This window comes from Elephantulus edwardii, unplaced genomic scaffold (genome assembly GCF_000299155.1).
Source record: "Elephantulus edwardii isolate Elephantulus edwardi_28Jun2011 unplaced genomic scaffold, EleEdw1.0 scaffold00003, whole genome shotgun sequence".
In the NCBI taxonomy this organism is placed as follows: Eukaryota; Metazoa; Chordata; class Mammalia; order Macroscelidea; family Macroscelididae; genus Elephantulus; species Elephantulus edwardii.
Genome location: NW_006399753.1, coordinates 18,032,869 through 18,046,975, shown reverse-complemented (window position 1 = coordinate 18,046,975; position 14,107 = coordinate 18,032,869). Strand labels below are relative to the sequence as shown.

The window sequence follows — 14,107 nt, the reverse complement described above, 5'->3', positions numbered from 1 at the left end:
GAAGTAAGGAACTGCTTATGAGGTTTTCTGTCCATTCCAACAACTAAGAAATAGTGAGAAGAGTTGGGACCTCAGAAGGCTTTTAGGACCAATTAGTAGGCTCTGTGTCCAGGAGAAAATGAATATACTTACCAGTAATGTTAATGCTCACCCACAGCTCTTCTGGGAGGGTCTAAATCGTTGAACAGTATACATTATTTTTAACTGTAAGTTTTGCGAAGAGCAAATTTTCAGCTCAAAATGAACTGGAAGGCCAAATTCATATCCTTGGAATAAAATCTAGAACCCTAACTTGGCCACCAACTCCAGCTTACCTTGGTTGAGTCTATGCTAACTCATACCAAACTGTGAGGCAGAGTAGAAGGCCCCTTAGGCTGTCAGTCTTCCAAAGAGCTTTATGCTACGGAGGGCCGGCTGGGTTTGAACCATGTACCTTTCAATGAGCAGCGGTATGCTTTAAATAATGTGCCACTAGGCCTTCTCGCCTTTCCCCTTCCCCACAAACCCCTAAAAAGTACATCTTGTGTGTGCTTTTGACGCTTTTCCAAAGCTCTTTAGATTTGTCAGGAGATGACACACTCTAAGTAGTGATGATATGATTCATTAGGAGCAATTTTATCATCATTAAAATCTAGTAATTAAAATCTCCAATCTGGTCATGAATAATCATGCAGACAATAATCTATCCTAGTTCTTTTCCTAAAATTGCAGTTGATGCTCATTAACTTTTAAGCTTTACTTCACCCTTCACTTTATTACTTTTCTAGAAAAAAATACTAATTACAATAAAAAATTCACACCACTTTTTTATCATCAGATTTGAAACAATGTAATGCAGTCATTATATATTATGATGTATCTGTTGCCAGGTTTTTTTGGGGTGTTTTTTTGTTGGGTTTTTTTTTTGGTAACATCTTGGTGTTATACATCTTTCTAACATAGTGAATCTATTAACCAAAACGCTAACGAAGATTATCTTTGGCAAAGCGAGCCCAGGACAGAAATAATGAACAGCTGATATGATTGCTAGCAATTTTTGTGTCTTACGGTTACTGATTCTGGGTGGATTGTTATAATCAACCAATATATTCCATAGTGCATTGTATAGTATGTTTTCCACAGACAACACACATTTATGTTTGAGGCACTGAAAGATCTTACTAGAAAATTTTAGGTGATTTCAGTTACAATTTTGTATCTTAAGAAAGAAGTGATTTTGAAAAAAGAACTAACGGTATAGTTTTAGATGTACACCCACCAGCTGCTCTGTGACAGTCCATTCCATGTAGACGGCTGTGTGGAAGCCCATGGGCCAGTCACCCCTCTGCCCAGTAAGGCTGATGGAGGTCAGCATCTTCTCAGCATCGACTCAACAGCGCACATCAACAACCTTCTTTTTGTGACTAATCATATGCTTTCTTCCATTTTAGGTTTTCTTTCTGCCCTTAAGTAATACCATCCTCAGCTGTTTTAAAGACAATTCCATCTTTGCCTGGGAGTGTGATACTCTTTTCTGCAAATACCAGTTGCCGGCTCCGCCCGAGAGCTCCAGTGTATTATACAGAGTGTTTGCTGTGACCAGGTAATGTGCATTTATAACACAGAGCACCTTTGAGAACTGCTGCTGAAAGCTTTTATTCAAATTTACACATTTTTTAAAAGCTTTATTCAAATATTAGGCTCATAACATATTTTGAAAAACAATTTGGCCTGCTACTTCAGACATGACTAGAGACATCTTCCTTTTTTTTTTTCAGTTTATTTTTTTCTTTTCTTATCTAATCTGATCTGATCAATCAGAATCAGTTGAGAGATTTAAGAGTTTATTTCTTTATTTTTTAACTGGCTGTATGGTATTTTATTTACTCTGTAAACAGGCAGACTATAAATAGGCAATTTGCCAGAGCTCCTCTCTCTTCACTCTTCCTTATCACCTGGTATATGGATTTGAGGACACAAAACTGTAGGAATCCCCTACCTGTTGCCTGACCTACTTGACAATTCCCACAACATCATGATCCAATTACTTAAAACAAGTTTCAATCTTTCTCTCTTGTTCTCTCTCACTCTCCATTTATGTAAACAAAAACTGAACCAATAACATGTGCACACACATTAAAAACACACTTAATAGTGGTTAATTGCCACTGTCATCAAATGGATTCTGCTCCAAGCTGATCCTATATGTGCTGATCAGAACCTATAGGTTTTTTTGTTTTGTTTTGTTTTAATTTTATTTTATTAATTTTAATGAACATTTACAGAAATTTTGGATTTTCATTCATTCATTGTTGCACTTTTTTCTTTACCCCCCTCAAATTTACACATTTTTATGCACTCTCATGTGAGAAAAAGCTTTCTTCAAAATTAGATATGGGCTATGGAACGCTCTTTTTTCCTTTTAAACTTTATTGTGGAAAATGTCAAACATGCACATAGAACAGTGTGCTCTTCCCATTTTCATCTCTGTTACTGTTTAGACTCTCTCAGGGGGTATTCTAGGAGCCTCCTCTTTGGCTTCCCGATTCTCAGTCGCATTTGCTCAAGTCAGTCCCTACATAGCAGATCGAGTGGCCCTTTTTTAAGTTAGAGCATGCCACTTTCCTGTTTAAAATTCTCCCAAGGCCTTACATTGCACATTGAAGACCCAAACTCTCCATCAGATCTTGTGAGACCGCCTTAATAGTTTTCTACTGGCCAATCAGAATGCTGAGTGGCGCGGAATCCAATGGCTTGTCATGTGATTGGTCCATGTACATGTCAATCAGGTCTCCCTCCCTCTTTCTCTTCCCTCCCTCCCTCCCTCCCTCCCTCTCTCTCTCTCCTCCTCGCTCTCCCTCGCTCTCGCTCTCGTCCATTGCTGTATCCCTGGCAACCGACATAATAACTGGTTTACGATAGACGCTACACAAGGCCCTGTGGGATACATGAGTACATTGCAAATCAGTACTTTTTCTTTCTTTTTTTTTAATCTTTTCTTTCTTTTTTTTATCTTTTAAACATCAATTGGAGAGTTTTGGTAGTGCAGTCCATGGGGAGTTGAGCTCCTAACCCACAGGGGGATTTAGAATCCACAGTCCATTCTGCAGGAGAAAGATGGTCCGCTCTTCCCATGCAATTTATAGCCTTTGAAGCCTAAAAAGAGTTTGGGCTTTGTTTTTTCATATATTATTAGTACTGTGCCAGTTCAATCCAGCTGTGTGTAAAATATAGAAAGCTGTGATTATGCTTTGAAATAGGTTCTTTGGAAAGCTCCCAAGCAAATCATTAAGCAGAGATGTTTGTTAAACTGGCCCCTTCGTGCAGTAAACCCACAGCAGTTGAGTCACATCACACTGCCCCCGTCTTACTCCCGAGGACCAACTAGTGACTCCAGTGGGCAGGCGAACATCGGTGCTTCAAGGCTCCTTGGTGCAGTAGGTGCAGAATATCTATTGTGAACCTGGCCTGTCCCGTGCACTGGACATAAGCCACACATGACTAAAGTTCCAAGAAATCAAATCAAATCAAACATTAATCCTTTGGTAGCACCAGCCATGTTTCAAGTGCTCAGGGATCTGTGGTCACCCTGTTGGACTGTGTAGATACAGAACGTGTCTGTCCTCACAGAACATCCTGGTGCACATCACTGGCTTCCTCCCTTTTTCCTTCTCCAGAGATGGTCGGATCCTGGCTGCTGGAGGCAAGTCCAATCACCTTCACCTCTGGTGCTTGGAAGCAAAACAGCTCTTTAGAATCATCCAGATGCCTACGAAAGTCCGAGCCATCCGCCACCTAGAATTTCTCCCTGATAATTTTGATGCTGGTTCTAATCAGGTTGGTGATATCAATGTAGGACATTGTACTTTTTAAGACTATCACATCCATTTCTAACTCTCCTAATTTAACTTGTACCCCATGGAAAGCATTTGAGATTACTAATCCTGTATTTAGAGAGGTCTGTAGCCTGTAGGGAATTATAATGCCAAGCCAAAGGCAGGAAGAAGATGGACAGTCTCTTCCCAGGCAATTTGCAGCCTCAGAAAACCCTCTGAAGAGTAGGCTGTGGGTTGGTTCCTAGTGGACAGCAGTGAGAGAGAATCTCCAATCAGGGACTTTGATGGCATCACTTGGGGGACGTTGTGCTGCTCACCCAAAGGCAGTGCTTCTCTGGAACTGTGACTCCACCGTGTCTCCAAGGGAGACTGATGAACAGAACACTCTCCTCCCCTGTGATTATAGCCTCAGCAGCCTCCTGGAGGGTCAGCTGTGGTGCCAAGGGTCAGCTGTGGTTTTGAAGGTCAGCTGTTAGTTGGTTCTGACTTGGTTGCAGTGCTTTTGAGTCTGATTCATACATTACTTTGTGAAGAGTCTAGAATATAAAAAAAAAGTGTCAGCATCTTGTGTGTATTACAGATAATTTACCCTTTTACAATCTATTTTTTTTTTATTTATTATACTTTATGGTTTGAAAGGTGCTTTAGCATGTTGGTTTGTTTTGTTTTTAATTTGAGCCTTGGAAGAATTCTTTTGGAGCTAGGCAGAGATATTTTACAAATTATAGCACTGAAGCTTAAAAACCTTGTCAGTGTCCCTGTTGTTAGGAATGAAAGTGGAAAGAGAAAGTTTGCTCACTTTATTGCGTTTTTCCGACTACTCCTATGAGAACCATCTTATTTGTATCTTAGCTCACAAAAGACTGAGAAAAACTGGATAAATTGTGTATACTGCACTGAAACAGAAGAGGGACTGAATAATTTAAAAGCGATGTATGATAGGGTATTATGGTTATCACAAGAGTCCACAATTAAGGTTGCATAGTAGAATGTACTTGAGGCGGTGGGAGGGGGGCGGGGGGGGGATTGTGTACCAGGGAGGGAGTGTTTATTTTGCTTTTGAAAGAGAGGAGCAAACTCGGGGGCTGGGGGAGAGGGCTGGGCGGGTAGAGAAGTGCAGCAATGAATGAATGGAAATCCAAATTCTCTGTAAATGTTCATTAAAATTGTTAAAAAAAAAGTGGAACCCTGGTAGAGCCGTTCTCAGGGCTCAGATGCTAATCAAACCCTCCCGCCACTGCATGAAAGGAAGACGAGACGTTCTTCCCCCTCCACCCCCCATGCCCCTTTAAGGATTCAGCCTTGGAAATTATGTGTAGCAGCTCAGCTCTGTCCTGGAGGGTCTTAACAAGTGAGAATTGACTAACAGGCAACAGATCTGCATTTTTGTTAGCTTTGTTTACAAGGTTCTTCCTTTCACCGGGGAAGGACTGCCCCCACCTCCATCCTCAACTCTTTTATCCCCCCCCCATTCAATATTAAGTAAGTTAGACTTTAACTTCCTTATGGTGGTTGTTCAGCTACCCCCAGCAGAGAGCACAGTGTTGTCCAGCGCCACCCCCACAGTCACCGCTGTGACTGAGGCCCTTGTCGTGGCCAGTGCGCCTGTCCACCAGTTGAGGGTCTTTTAAATTGACTCTCATGGATCCCCGATTCAACCAAGTATTACATACGTGCTGTGTATGTTTATTGTTGTTGTGTACCATTGAGCTGGGACTGACTCTGGTGGCTTAGTGCTTAGGTATTGTGCAGCCAACACAGAGGTCCATGGTTTGAATCTCCCAGCTGCTCTGTGGGAGAAGAATGGACAGTCTCCTCCCCTGCAATTTACTGCCTATGAATACCCGCTGGAGGGACACTTATGGGTCAGTTCTGACCTAACAGTACTCTACAACAACATGTATGTTTACATGCAAATGTATGTATTACCACTTATTTTTAAAGGTTTTAAACTGGTGACACAGTCAAATAGTTGGAAACCTTAAAAAAATAGAAAAATCCATGCAGTTAAAAGCCACTCCTGTCTCCCATTTGCCTACTAACCCCCAGTAAAGCTGTTGTATTGTACTTTGCTTTCTTTACTAAATTTTTCTCCATGTTAATACAGATATTTTTGTTTTTATAGCAGTACAGTGTTTGTGTTCAGACCAGTCCTGTTCCTGAGCATGTAACCTATTCTCAGTCCTTTTCTGTGAGAGACCTTTTTGCGCACGGCATTCCATACATCTGGGCTGTGAGACTAGAGTTCCGAGTTGAAACAGTGGCAGGTTTCAGAGCCAGGCTTTTCTGGTCTGAACAAAGCAGGTCGCCAAGACCAATATTAAAACCAGAACCCACTGCCATTGAGCCATTACTGACCCCCAGCGACCCTGTAGCCAAGAGTAGAGCTGCCTGTTGGAACCCCAAGGCTGCAAATCTCTACAGAGGCACATTGCCTTGTCTTTCTCCCGTGAAGCAGTTGGGGGTTCAAACCACTGACCTTCTGATTAACAATAGAATGCTTTTACCCATAGGACTTCTTTAGAACTTTTATTAAACCTCCTGCTGGTGCCACCAGCTTATGGTGACTCTGTTGGGTTTCTGAGGCTATAAATCTTTAGAAAGGTAGACTGCCTGTCTTCCTCCCTTATGATAGTGGATTAGAACTGCACACCATTAAGATAAATAGCCCAGGTCATAATATACTATGTCCCAGGGCTCCTTAAAGGGATTTTAAAATGCAGCTTCATGAAAATCCTCTGATGGACTCCTTCAAAACAAAGAACAGAACACCTATATGTATGTATGTATGAATGATGTATGTGTGTGTGTTTATAGTTTGGCTTATAAAGATTTGCTTTTCATATTTATTTTTATGTATTATTTCTCTTTACTCTTAGGTTCTTGGAGTGCTAAGTCAAGATGGTATTATGAGATTTATCAACATACAGACTTGTAAACTCCTCTTTGAGATTGGGAGCCTTGAAGAGGGAATCAGCTCATCAGTGATCAGCCCACATGGCCGGTACATTGCATCCATCATGGAAAATGGAAGTCTGAACATATATTCAGTTCAGGCTTTAACCCAGGAAATAAATAAGGTATGTTATCAAGTAAATAGTATCAGTTTTTAAGAACATTCACAGACTGCAGCATCAATAATCAAATCCTTGCCCTTTTCAGTTCCTGGGAACCTAACCGTCCTCTGGCTAGTCTTTCTGCTCCTCCTCTGAAAGTGTGTCTCTAACCTTGATTTCTTCTTTTTTGCTTCAGGGGCTACTGTCATAAAGGACATATCAGCATAAGGTCCTTGTCCTTCTCAGGGTCCCACTCCTGACCTCCTTCCGCAAAGAGACTTTCAGTTACAACGTGTTTGTTTCTGTCATACTCTGTCTTCTGGTCTAGAAATCACGCAGCTCTCGAACTGCTCCTGTCTCTTGAGTCCCCAACATCAGTCACCCTTTTTCTGGAATTTGAACTGTCTGCATCCCTTTGCCAGCCCTCCTTGGACTGACCCCCAGGAACTACTCTGGAAAGCAGTAATTTAAACAAAATCTACAAACACAGCGCTTCGCCCGCTCATCAGCTCCTCTCTTTCCTGTTTTTCTGGAATAATGGTCTCGTCCTCATTTCTAAAACAGCGCCGCTGCTGCTGCTGCGGTGGCTTCCTCCCCCTTCTGCCTGTTGCATTGAGTTCAGATTCTTCTACTTGATTCTGAAAGTCCCTCGAATGGTGTCTGTTCTGTCCATCTACCCGGTTCCTCCTTGCCTGTAACATCCCGCATTGTACCCTATCCCTATCGATGTCATCCTCATTTTTGCATCTATTAGCATGCTCATTACTTCATCAGAAGTGCACTCCTCGTCCCTCTTCTGTGGTTACCTGGAATTCACTGATCTCCTTGCCAAGTCTGATTGTGGAACCTTCCTAGGGTGGAGGTGGGTCATGGTAGCCTTTGGGAGGAATTTTAACTGAGTACAAAGCTCTTACCTCAGCCTAATTACACAGCTAAGCAGGTCCTGGTGTTCTGATTCTTAATGCTTTTTTTTTCCTATTGTGTGCCACTTATTTATTGTCCTTTTAATCTCATATAAGTAATATGTGTCTCAATGCAGAGATCCTGGGAGAAAAAAAAAAGAAAAACATAGATAAGTAAGTATTAACTAAAATCCCTCTTAGTCTCCCCATGCTCAGATGGCATTGAAATATTTACTCCTCTAATCTTTTCTGTTGAGGCACATGTGTGCATCATGTTGTCAGACACTGTTTTATTGGTTCAGTTCAGCTTCCTTACGGGTGTTGAGGAAGGACCACCCCGCCCTGCATGGTCCTCACAGCTGTTGCTGTTTGCGCCCATTGTTCCCATCACTGTGTCAGCCCATCTCATCGGGGGTCTCCCTCTTCTCACTGACCCTCCGCTTTACCAGACACGATGACATGTTCAAGCATGTGAGATGAAATCTCTCCATCTTTGCTTCCAAGGAGCCTTTTACATCTTCTAAGGCAGAGCTGTTCATTCTTCTGATAGTCCGTGTAGTGTTGTCCGTGTTTTTAACCAACCACATAATTCACGGACATGAGTTCTTGTGTGCTTGTCCTTCTTCATTGTCTGGCTTTCATTTGCATGAGGAGATGGCAAATACCACGACGTGAGTCAGACACCCTTTAGTCTTCAAAGTAGCATCTTAGCTTTTTAACATGTTAAAGAGGGCCTTTGCAGTAGAAATACGCAAACAGAGCTGGCCAGTGCACTAAACATGTCGTATGATTTCCTGACTTCCATGAGCACTGACCGTGGATCCAATTAAATAAATCTGTGACAACATCAAGGATATTGTTGCTTATTGGTTTATTATATGTGAAGATTTTTTTGTTTTAAACTGAGTTTTAATCCATATTTTGAGCTTTATCAGTAAGAGCTTTGAGTGGTGTTTGCTTCTAGCAAGCAAGGTTGTACTGTCTGCATATCGCAGGTTGTTGGTTTTCTATTCTTCTGTAGTCCAGTTTCCAGATTATTTATTCAGCATATATACTGGATAAATATAGTACAAGATACAACTCTGGCACACACCTTTTCCAGTTTTAAACCATATAGCATCCCCTTGTTCTGATCACAGGACTACCCCTTGTTCACATGAGCACAGCTAAATGTTCTGGCATTCCCATTCTTTGAATTGTTATTCACAATATGCTGTGATCCACCCAGTCAATTGCTTTTTCCTAGCCAGTAAAATACAAGTAAACATCTTTCTGATATTCTCTGTTTGAACCAAGATTCATCTGACTTGAGCAGTAATATTCCTTGTTCCATATTCTCTTTAAAATTTTCTTTAAACATGTGAGACTTTGGTCTTATAAATTTAAGAAAATGTAATACTCTATTACTATTTTCTCTTCACGAGATAGTTTTCAGTCTGAATAGTTTGCTGTACGTAACTAGTTAAGCCCTGTTAATAGAGGAAAGAGAGCAAAGAAAAATCAAGTAAGAGTGAGTCCTTGATTTCCTCTCTGCTGTTTGTTCAGAATATAGAGCTCATATTGTAGTGAATAGAAAAGTTGACACCTAAAGCAGAATAATTTTTACACTGTCTGCACCATCAGTATCTTTATTGTCCTAGGCTACCTGAGTGGCCAGGGTCATATTCTTTAAAATTTAGCTCATCTGTGTCTCTTACATCCAAGGACTGTTTCATGCCACTAGAGAATTTCTAGTGTTTTCCTAATAAAGTAACCAGTCCTTATATGTTAGCATTTTAATATTACAAAAATGAGGTTAAATCTCACACTCTGATTTTTGGAAAATTGTTCTTCGTAATAGAATGTGGTACTCAATCAAGGCATTAGAATAGAAGTTTTAATAAAGATTACATGAATGAGTTGAGGTAAGAGAAAAGATATTGAAGGGTAATAAAGATGGGTGGTATTCATAAGTCTGGCCACTATTAATTCCATTTCATAGGTGAAAAGCTGAGAACAAATCACAGAATAAGGGATCATTGTACTTTTTTTTTTAAATTTTATTATTTTGTGTGTGTGTACCGTCAGATCGGATCTGACTGGTACAGGAGGAGATTGCCCCTCCTTCTCCAGCAGGGCATCTCTCTGGTGGATTTGAACTGCATACCTCTGGGATTGCAGTTTAGCTTCTTGCCACTGGGTCACCAGCGCTCCCTTGGATCATTGTACTTTAATTGTATTTAGAATTTACAAAGCCTGAGTTACGTTGTCTGTTCATTTCCTTTGAACAAGGATTTTAGGATTTCAAAGAACGTTTTAATTTCAAGGACTATAATGATTTCAAAGAGCATTATTCATGGAGAAAACGTTTTTGTGAATTATTTTAACTCAAGTATATTGAAATGGAATTTTTATTTTGTTTGATAGGTCTCATAAAAAATGTGGCTTTGGGTTCTAAACTTTGCTCTCTGAAAGGCCTGTCCAGCGATTGATATAGTGATGGGCTGGGAGCTATCTTTACGTAGATTGCAGAACTTTAGCCAAGGGCAGGTGATGGTTTCATCTGAGAGAAATTTCAGTTGAGCTTAAAGAATAAATACTAAAGTTGTTCTTTCAATTTCTAAAAGGCCAACTCCTGCCTTTCCTATTGTAGCTTATCAATGTTTTGCTAATATTATCAACTAAGTTATAAAAACTATTTGTCATCCTATAAATTTAAGTCAGTTTTAATGGAATAATTAAATTCTGATTATTTCTATTATTTAATCATGTTTCTTATTTATATTTACTGACGTTACTTTGGCAGGAATTCATACAGGTTTGTTAGTAAACAAGGAAGCTCTTGGCCATTTTGCTAGTACTTTTTCTCCCCTGTGTGTTAATTGATCAAAGCATCATTTTAAAAATTCTTGTTAATGTCACCAGTGGATTTTTCTCTCTCTTTCTTAGCCACCTCCTCCTTTAGTGAAAGTGATTGAAGATTTGCCTAAGAACAAACTGAACTCCAGTGATCTTAAGATGAGCATAACATCTGGAAGGGTACAGCGGCCAACAAAATTAAAGGAGAGCAAAATTCAAACGAGAATATTAAAGCAAGACCTGTCTGGTAATTTTGAAAATAAAGAGGTGAGAACACACCACAGTTAAATTTGTCTCTGTCACAACTCTGCTGGAGACAAGTCGTATGGTTTATATGTCATTCTAACCTTTCCCTCTCCTGAATTTTTTTTAAAAAATCAAACTTTTTGATCCCACTTTTGTCTTAAAGAAACATCGCTCTTGAGAAAAGGTATGAGATAATTTTTTTGTTTCAAAACTTTGCAGGTCCAAAAATCCTCTTTGTGTACGTCCCATCATACTTGAAAGATGTCACATGCTGTAAAGTCGAATACAACTCCCAGCGACCCTGTGAACAACAGATCAGAAGCTTGCCCTCAAATTCTAGAGTAGGGATCATTTTCTGTCAGAATTTAGAAGATAGTACTGCGCTGTTGTTTAGCTTCTGGTGTGACTGTTGAGAAGTTAGACATTGTTTTTGTTTCTCTGCTTAGAAGATCCTTTTGTCTCTCGTGTTCTAAAACCCAGTGATGTGCTTTTGTATGAGTTTATTTTCATCTGTTAAGTGGGGTAGCTTGTGTCTCTCAATTCTGAGGAATCTTTTCTTGAATAATTTGTTTTGCTCTCATGATTTTCAATTTCAAGGCCTTTGTATTTTTTTAATATTCCTTTTTTATGACCTCCTGTTCTTGTTTCATATTGTCTTTCTGAGGAGGTTGATGATGTTTTCTTTGTTCACCAATGTCTTTTTGTTCTCTGATTGCTTTTTCTAGTTTGTTTTAAATGCTTTCCTCAAATGTCTAATGATCTAATAACAATTGTTCGGTAATGTTTAAGAGTAAAGAAGTAAAAGACCGGAAAAGGTGGTTGATCAGAAGCTGTGAGAACGAAAGGTCTGGTTGGTTCTCAGCTTGACTGTAGGGTCATTTGGATTTTTGATAACTCTGTGTTAGTGTCTTAGATACTCCTTTTTGGATTACTCACATTCCCCTCAGGGTAAAGTCTGAGCCTGTCTGCAAAGTAGTGACATAACTACTAGGATTCTTACAACCACATTGGAAAGTTGACAATAAGCAGAAAATGGTGTTGTCTCAGCCACATCATTCAAGAGTGGGGTTTTTTAACATTTTTCCACCACTGTCCCACCAATCATATTGTGCGACCCTATGATTAAGCATACACCCACCCCCATCCATCCTCACCCCTCTGCTCCCCCCCACCTGCATCCTCATGCTTGTTTACAATAATGGTTTTATGCAGTATTTGTTTTTATGAGATTGAGTTAGTTCACTCAGCTTAATGCTCTCCAGTTCTTCCCATGTTAGGTAGTAATTTACAAAATCATTGCTCCTGTGTGCTGCATAGTATTCCATTGTGTGAATGTACCATAAGTTGTCATTCCATTCCATTGTGGTTGGACATTTGGGCTGTTTCCATGTTCTTGTGATGGTGGATAATGCTGCTATGCACATTGGTGTAAAAGTTTCTATTTGTGCTTCAGTTCTTATTTTCTCAGGGTATATTCCAAGCAGTAGAATAGCTGGGTCAGTTGTTATAAACAAAGATTCTCACCTCTGGGCCAATTGGCAGCACCATTATAGATGGAGAAGAAATTGAGGTTGTTAACAATTTCAGCTTGCTTGGGTCCACAATTAACACTCTTGGCACCAACAGTCAGGAAATGAAAAGACAAGTTACATTAGGGAAATCTGCTGTCAGGAACTTCTCCAAGGTGCTAAAGAGTAATGATATCAGTTTAGGGATTAAGATGTACCCGATCCAGACTGTGGTCTTGGCAGTTACTCACTATGCATCAGAGAGCTGGACAGTGACTAAGGATGACAGACGAAGAATCAGTGCCTTTGACTTGTGGTGCTAGAGAAGAGATTGAACATAGCATGAACTGCAAAAGGTCCATGATGGAGAAGATGAAACCAAGCTTCTCCTTGGAGACAAGGATCTTAAAGCTCAGTCTCACATACTTGGGACACATGGCCAGAAGGGACCAGTCCTTGGAGAAAGCCATCATGCTTGGAATGGTGGAGGGAGAGTGCATGGGAGGAAGACCCTAGATGAGATTGATTGACCGAGTAATGAGCAATGGAGGAGGTGTGTCAGGTTAAGTGAGACTCCCTCAGGATAGGGCAGGCTTCAGAGCTGTTGTAATAGGGTCGCTGTGAGTCACAAGCAGTTCGATGGTACATAACAATAACAACATGCAAATATATATAAATTAAAATCCTTGGTTTTTCCTTTTGGGCTACAAAATCTGAAATACTTAGTAACGGGCCCTTTACAGAAAGTCTGGCAAAGTCTTAGTCTAAGGTCTATATCATAAAACCTTAGCTTCTTTGCTCTGTGTGTATGTGTGTATATGTGTATGTGTGTGTATATGTGTGTACGTGTGTGTGTGAATGAATTCTTAGGGAACAAGCATGCCTGTGGGCCCCAGGATGTAGACATATTGCTTATATTCTTTAGCTGAAACACCCGTGTCATCTTTTTTTGTTTTATGAATATGTAATTGATTGATATGATCTTCCTTATAGAATGAGTTGCCAGATGGCCTAAACAGAAAACGTCTGCAAGTCCTATTAAAAGGCTATGGTGAATACCCAACAAAATACAGGTAAACTTTTCTTTCTTACGCGCTATGGCACTTTTACAGGAAAGGCTGTTTTGTTTGTTTTTGCTGAAATTGTGTTTTCATTTCAGAATGTTTATTTGGCGCTCTCTGCTACAACTGCCTGAAAACCACACCACGTTTAGCAGCCTCCTGGATAAGGGCGTGCACGCCGCGTTTCTCAACCTTCAGAAGAAATACCCCATCAAGAGTAGAAAACTGCTCAGAGTCTTACAGAGGTGTGTTCAGGGTCTGCAGCAATGCGCGTGACATCTGTAGCTGCAACTTAGTGTTCGAAAATGTTCTGTTTTTAAAATGTTGTTGAATAATCTTTGAACATCCATTCAATATGTTGTTTGTTGTTATGTGCCGTCGAGTCGTTTGCGACTCATAGCAACCCTATCTATGTACAACAGCCCTAAACCGTCCTCTATCCCGTGCCAATCTCATTGCCTCTGACACACTCATCCCGATTACCCCAGTCACTGAATCAATCCACCTCATAGAGTGTCTTCCCCTCTTATGCTGTCCCTCTACCCTACCCAGCATGATGTCCCTCTCTAAAGACCTGTCTGTCCTTACAACATGTCCAAAGTATGTCAGGCGAAGCCCCAGAATCCTTGCCTCCAAGGAGCAGCCTGGTTTAACCCTCTCTAGGATTAATCTGTTTGTTTT

General features: G+C 40.4%; 1 protein-coding gene across 1 annotated transcript in view; it reads left to right on the top strand.

The window, feature by feature from the left end:
- The window catches only part of TBC1D31 (TBC1 domain family, member 31), a 58,988-nt gene that overhangs the window by 12,760 nt on the left and 32,121 nt on the right, over positions 1 to 14,107 (top strand). Inside the window, 6 exon segments of the mRNA XM_006879470.1 lie at positions 1,431 to 1,582; positions 3,657 to 3,816; positions 6,695 to 6,895; positions 10,702 to 10,878; positions 13,359 to 13,438; positions 13,525 to 13,671. Of these exon segments, the coding sequence (XP_006879532.1) occupies positions 1,431 to 1,582; positions 3,657 to 3,816; positions 6,695 to 6,895; positions 10,702 to 10,878; positions 13,359 to 13,438; positions 13,525 to 13,671 (917 nt within the window).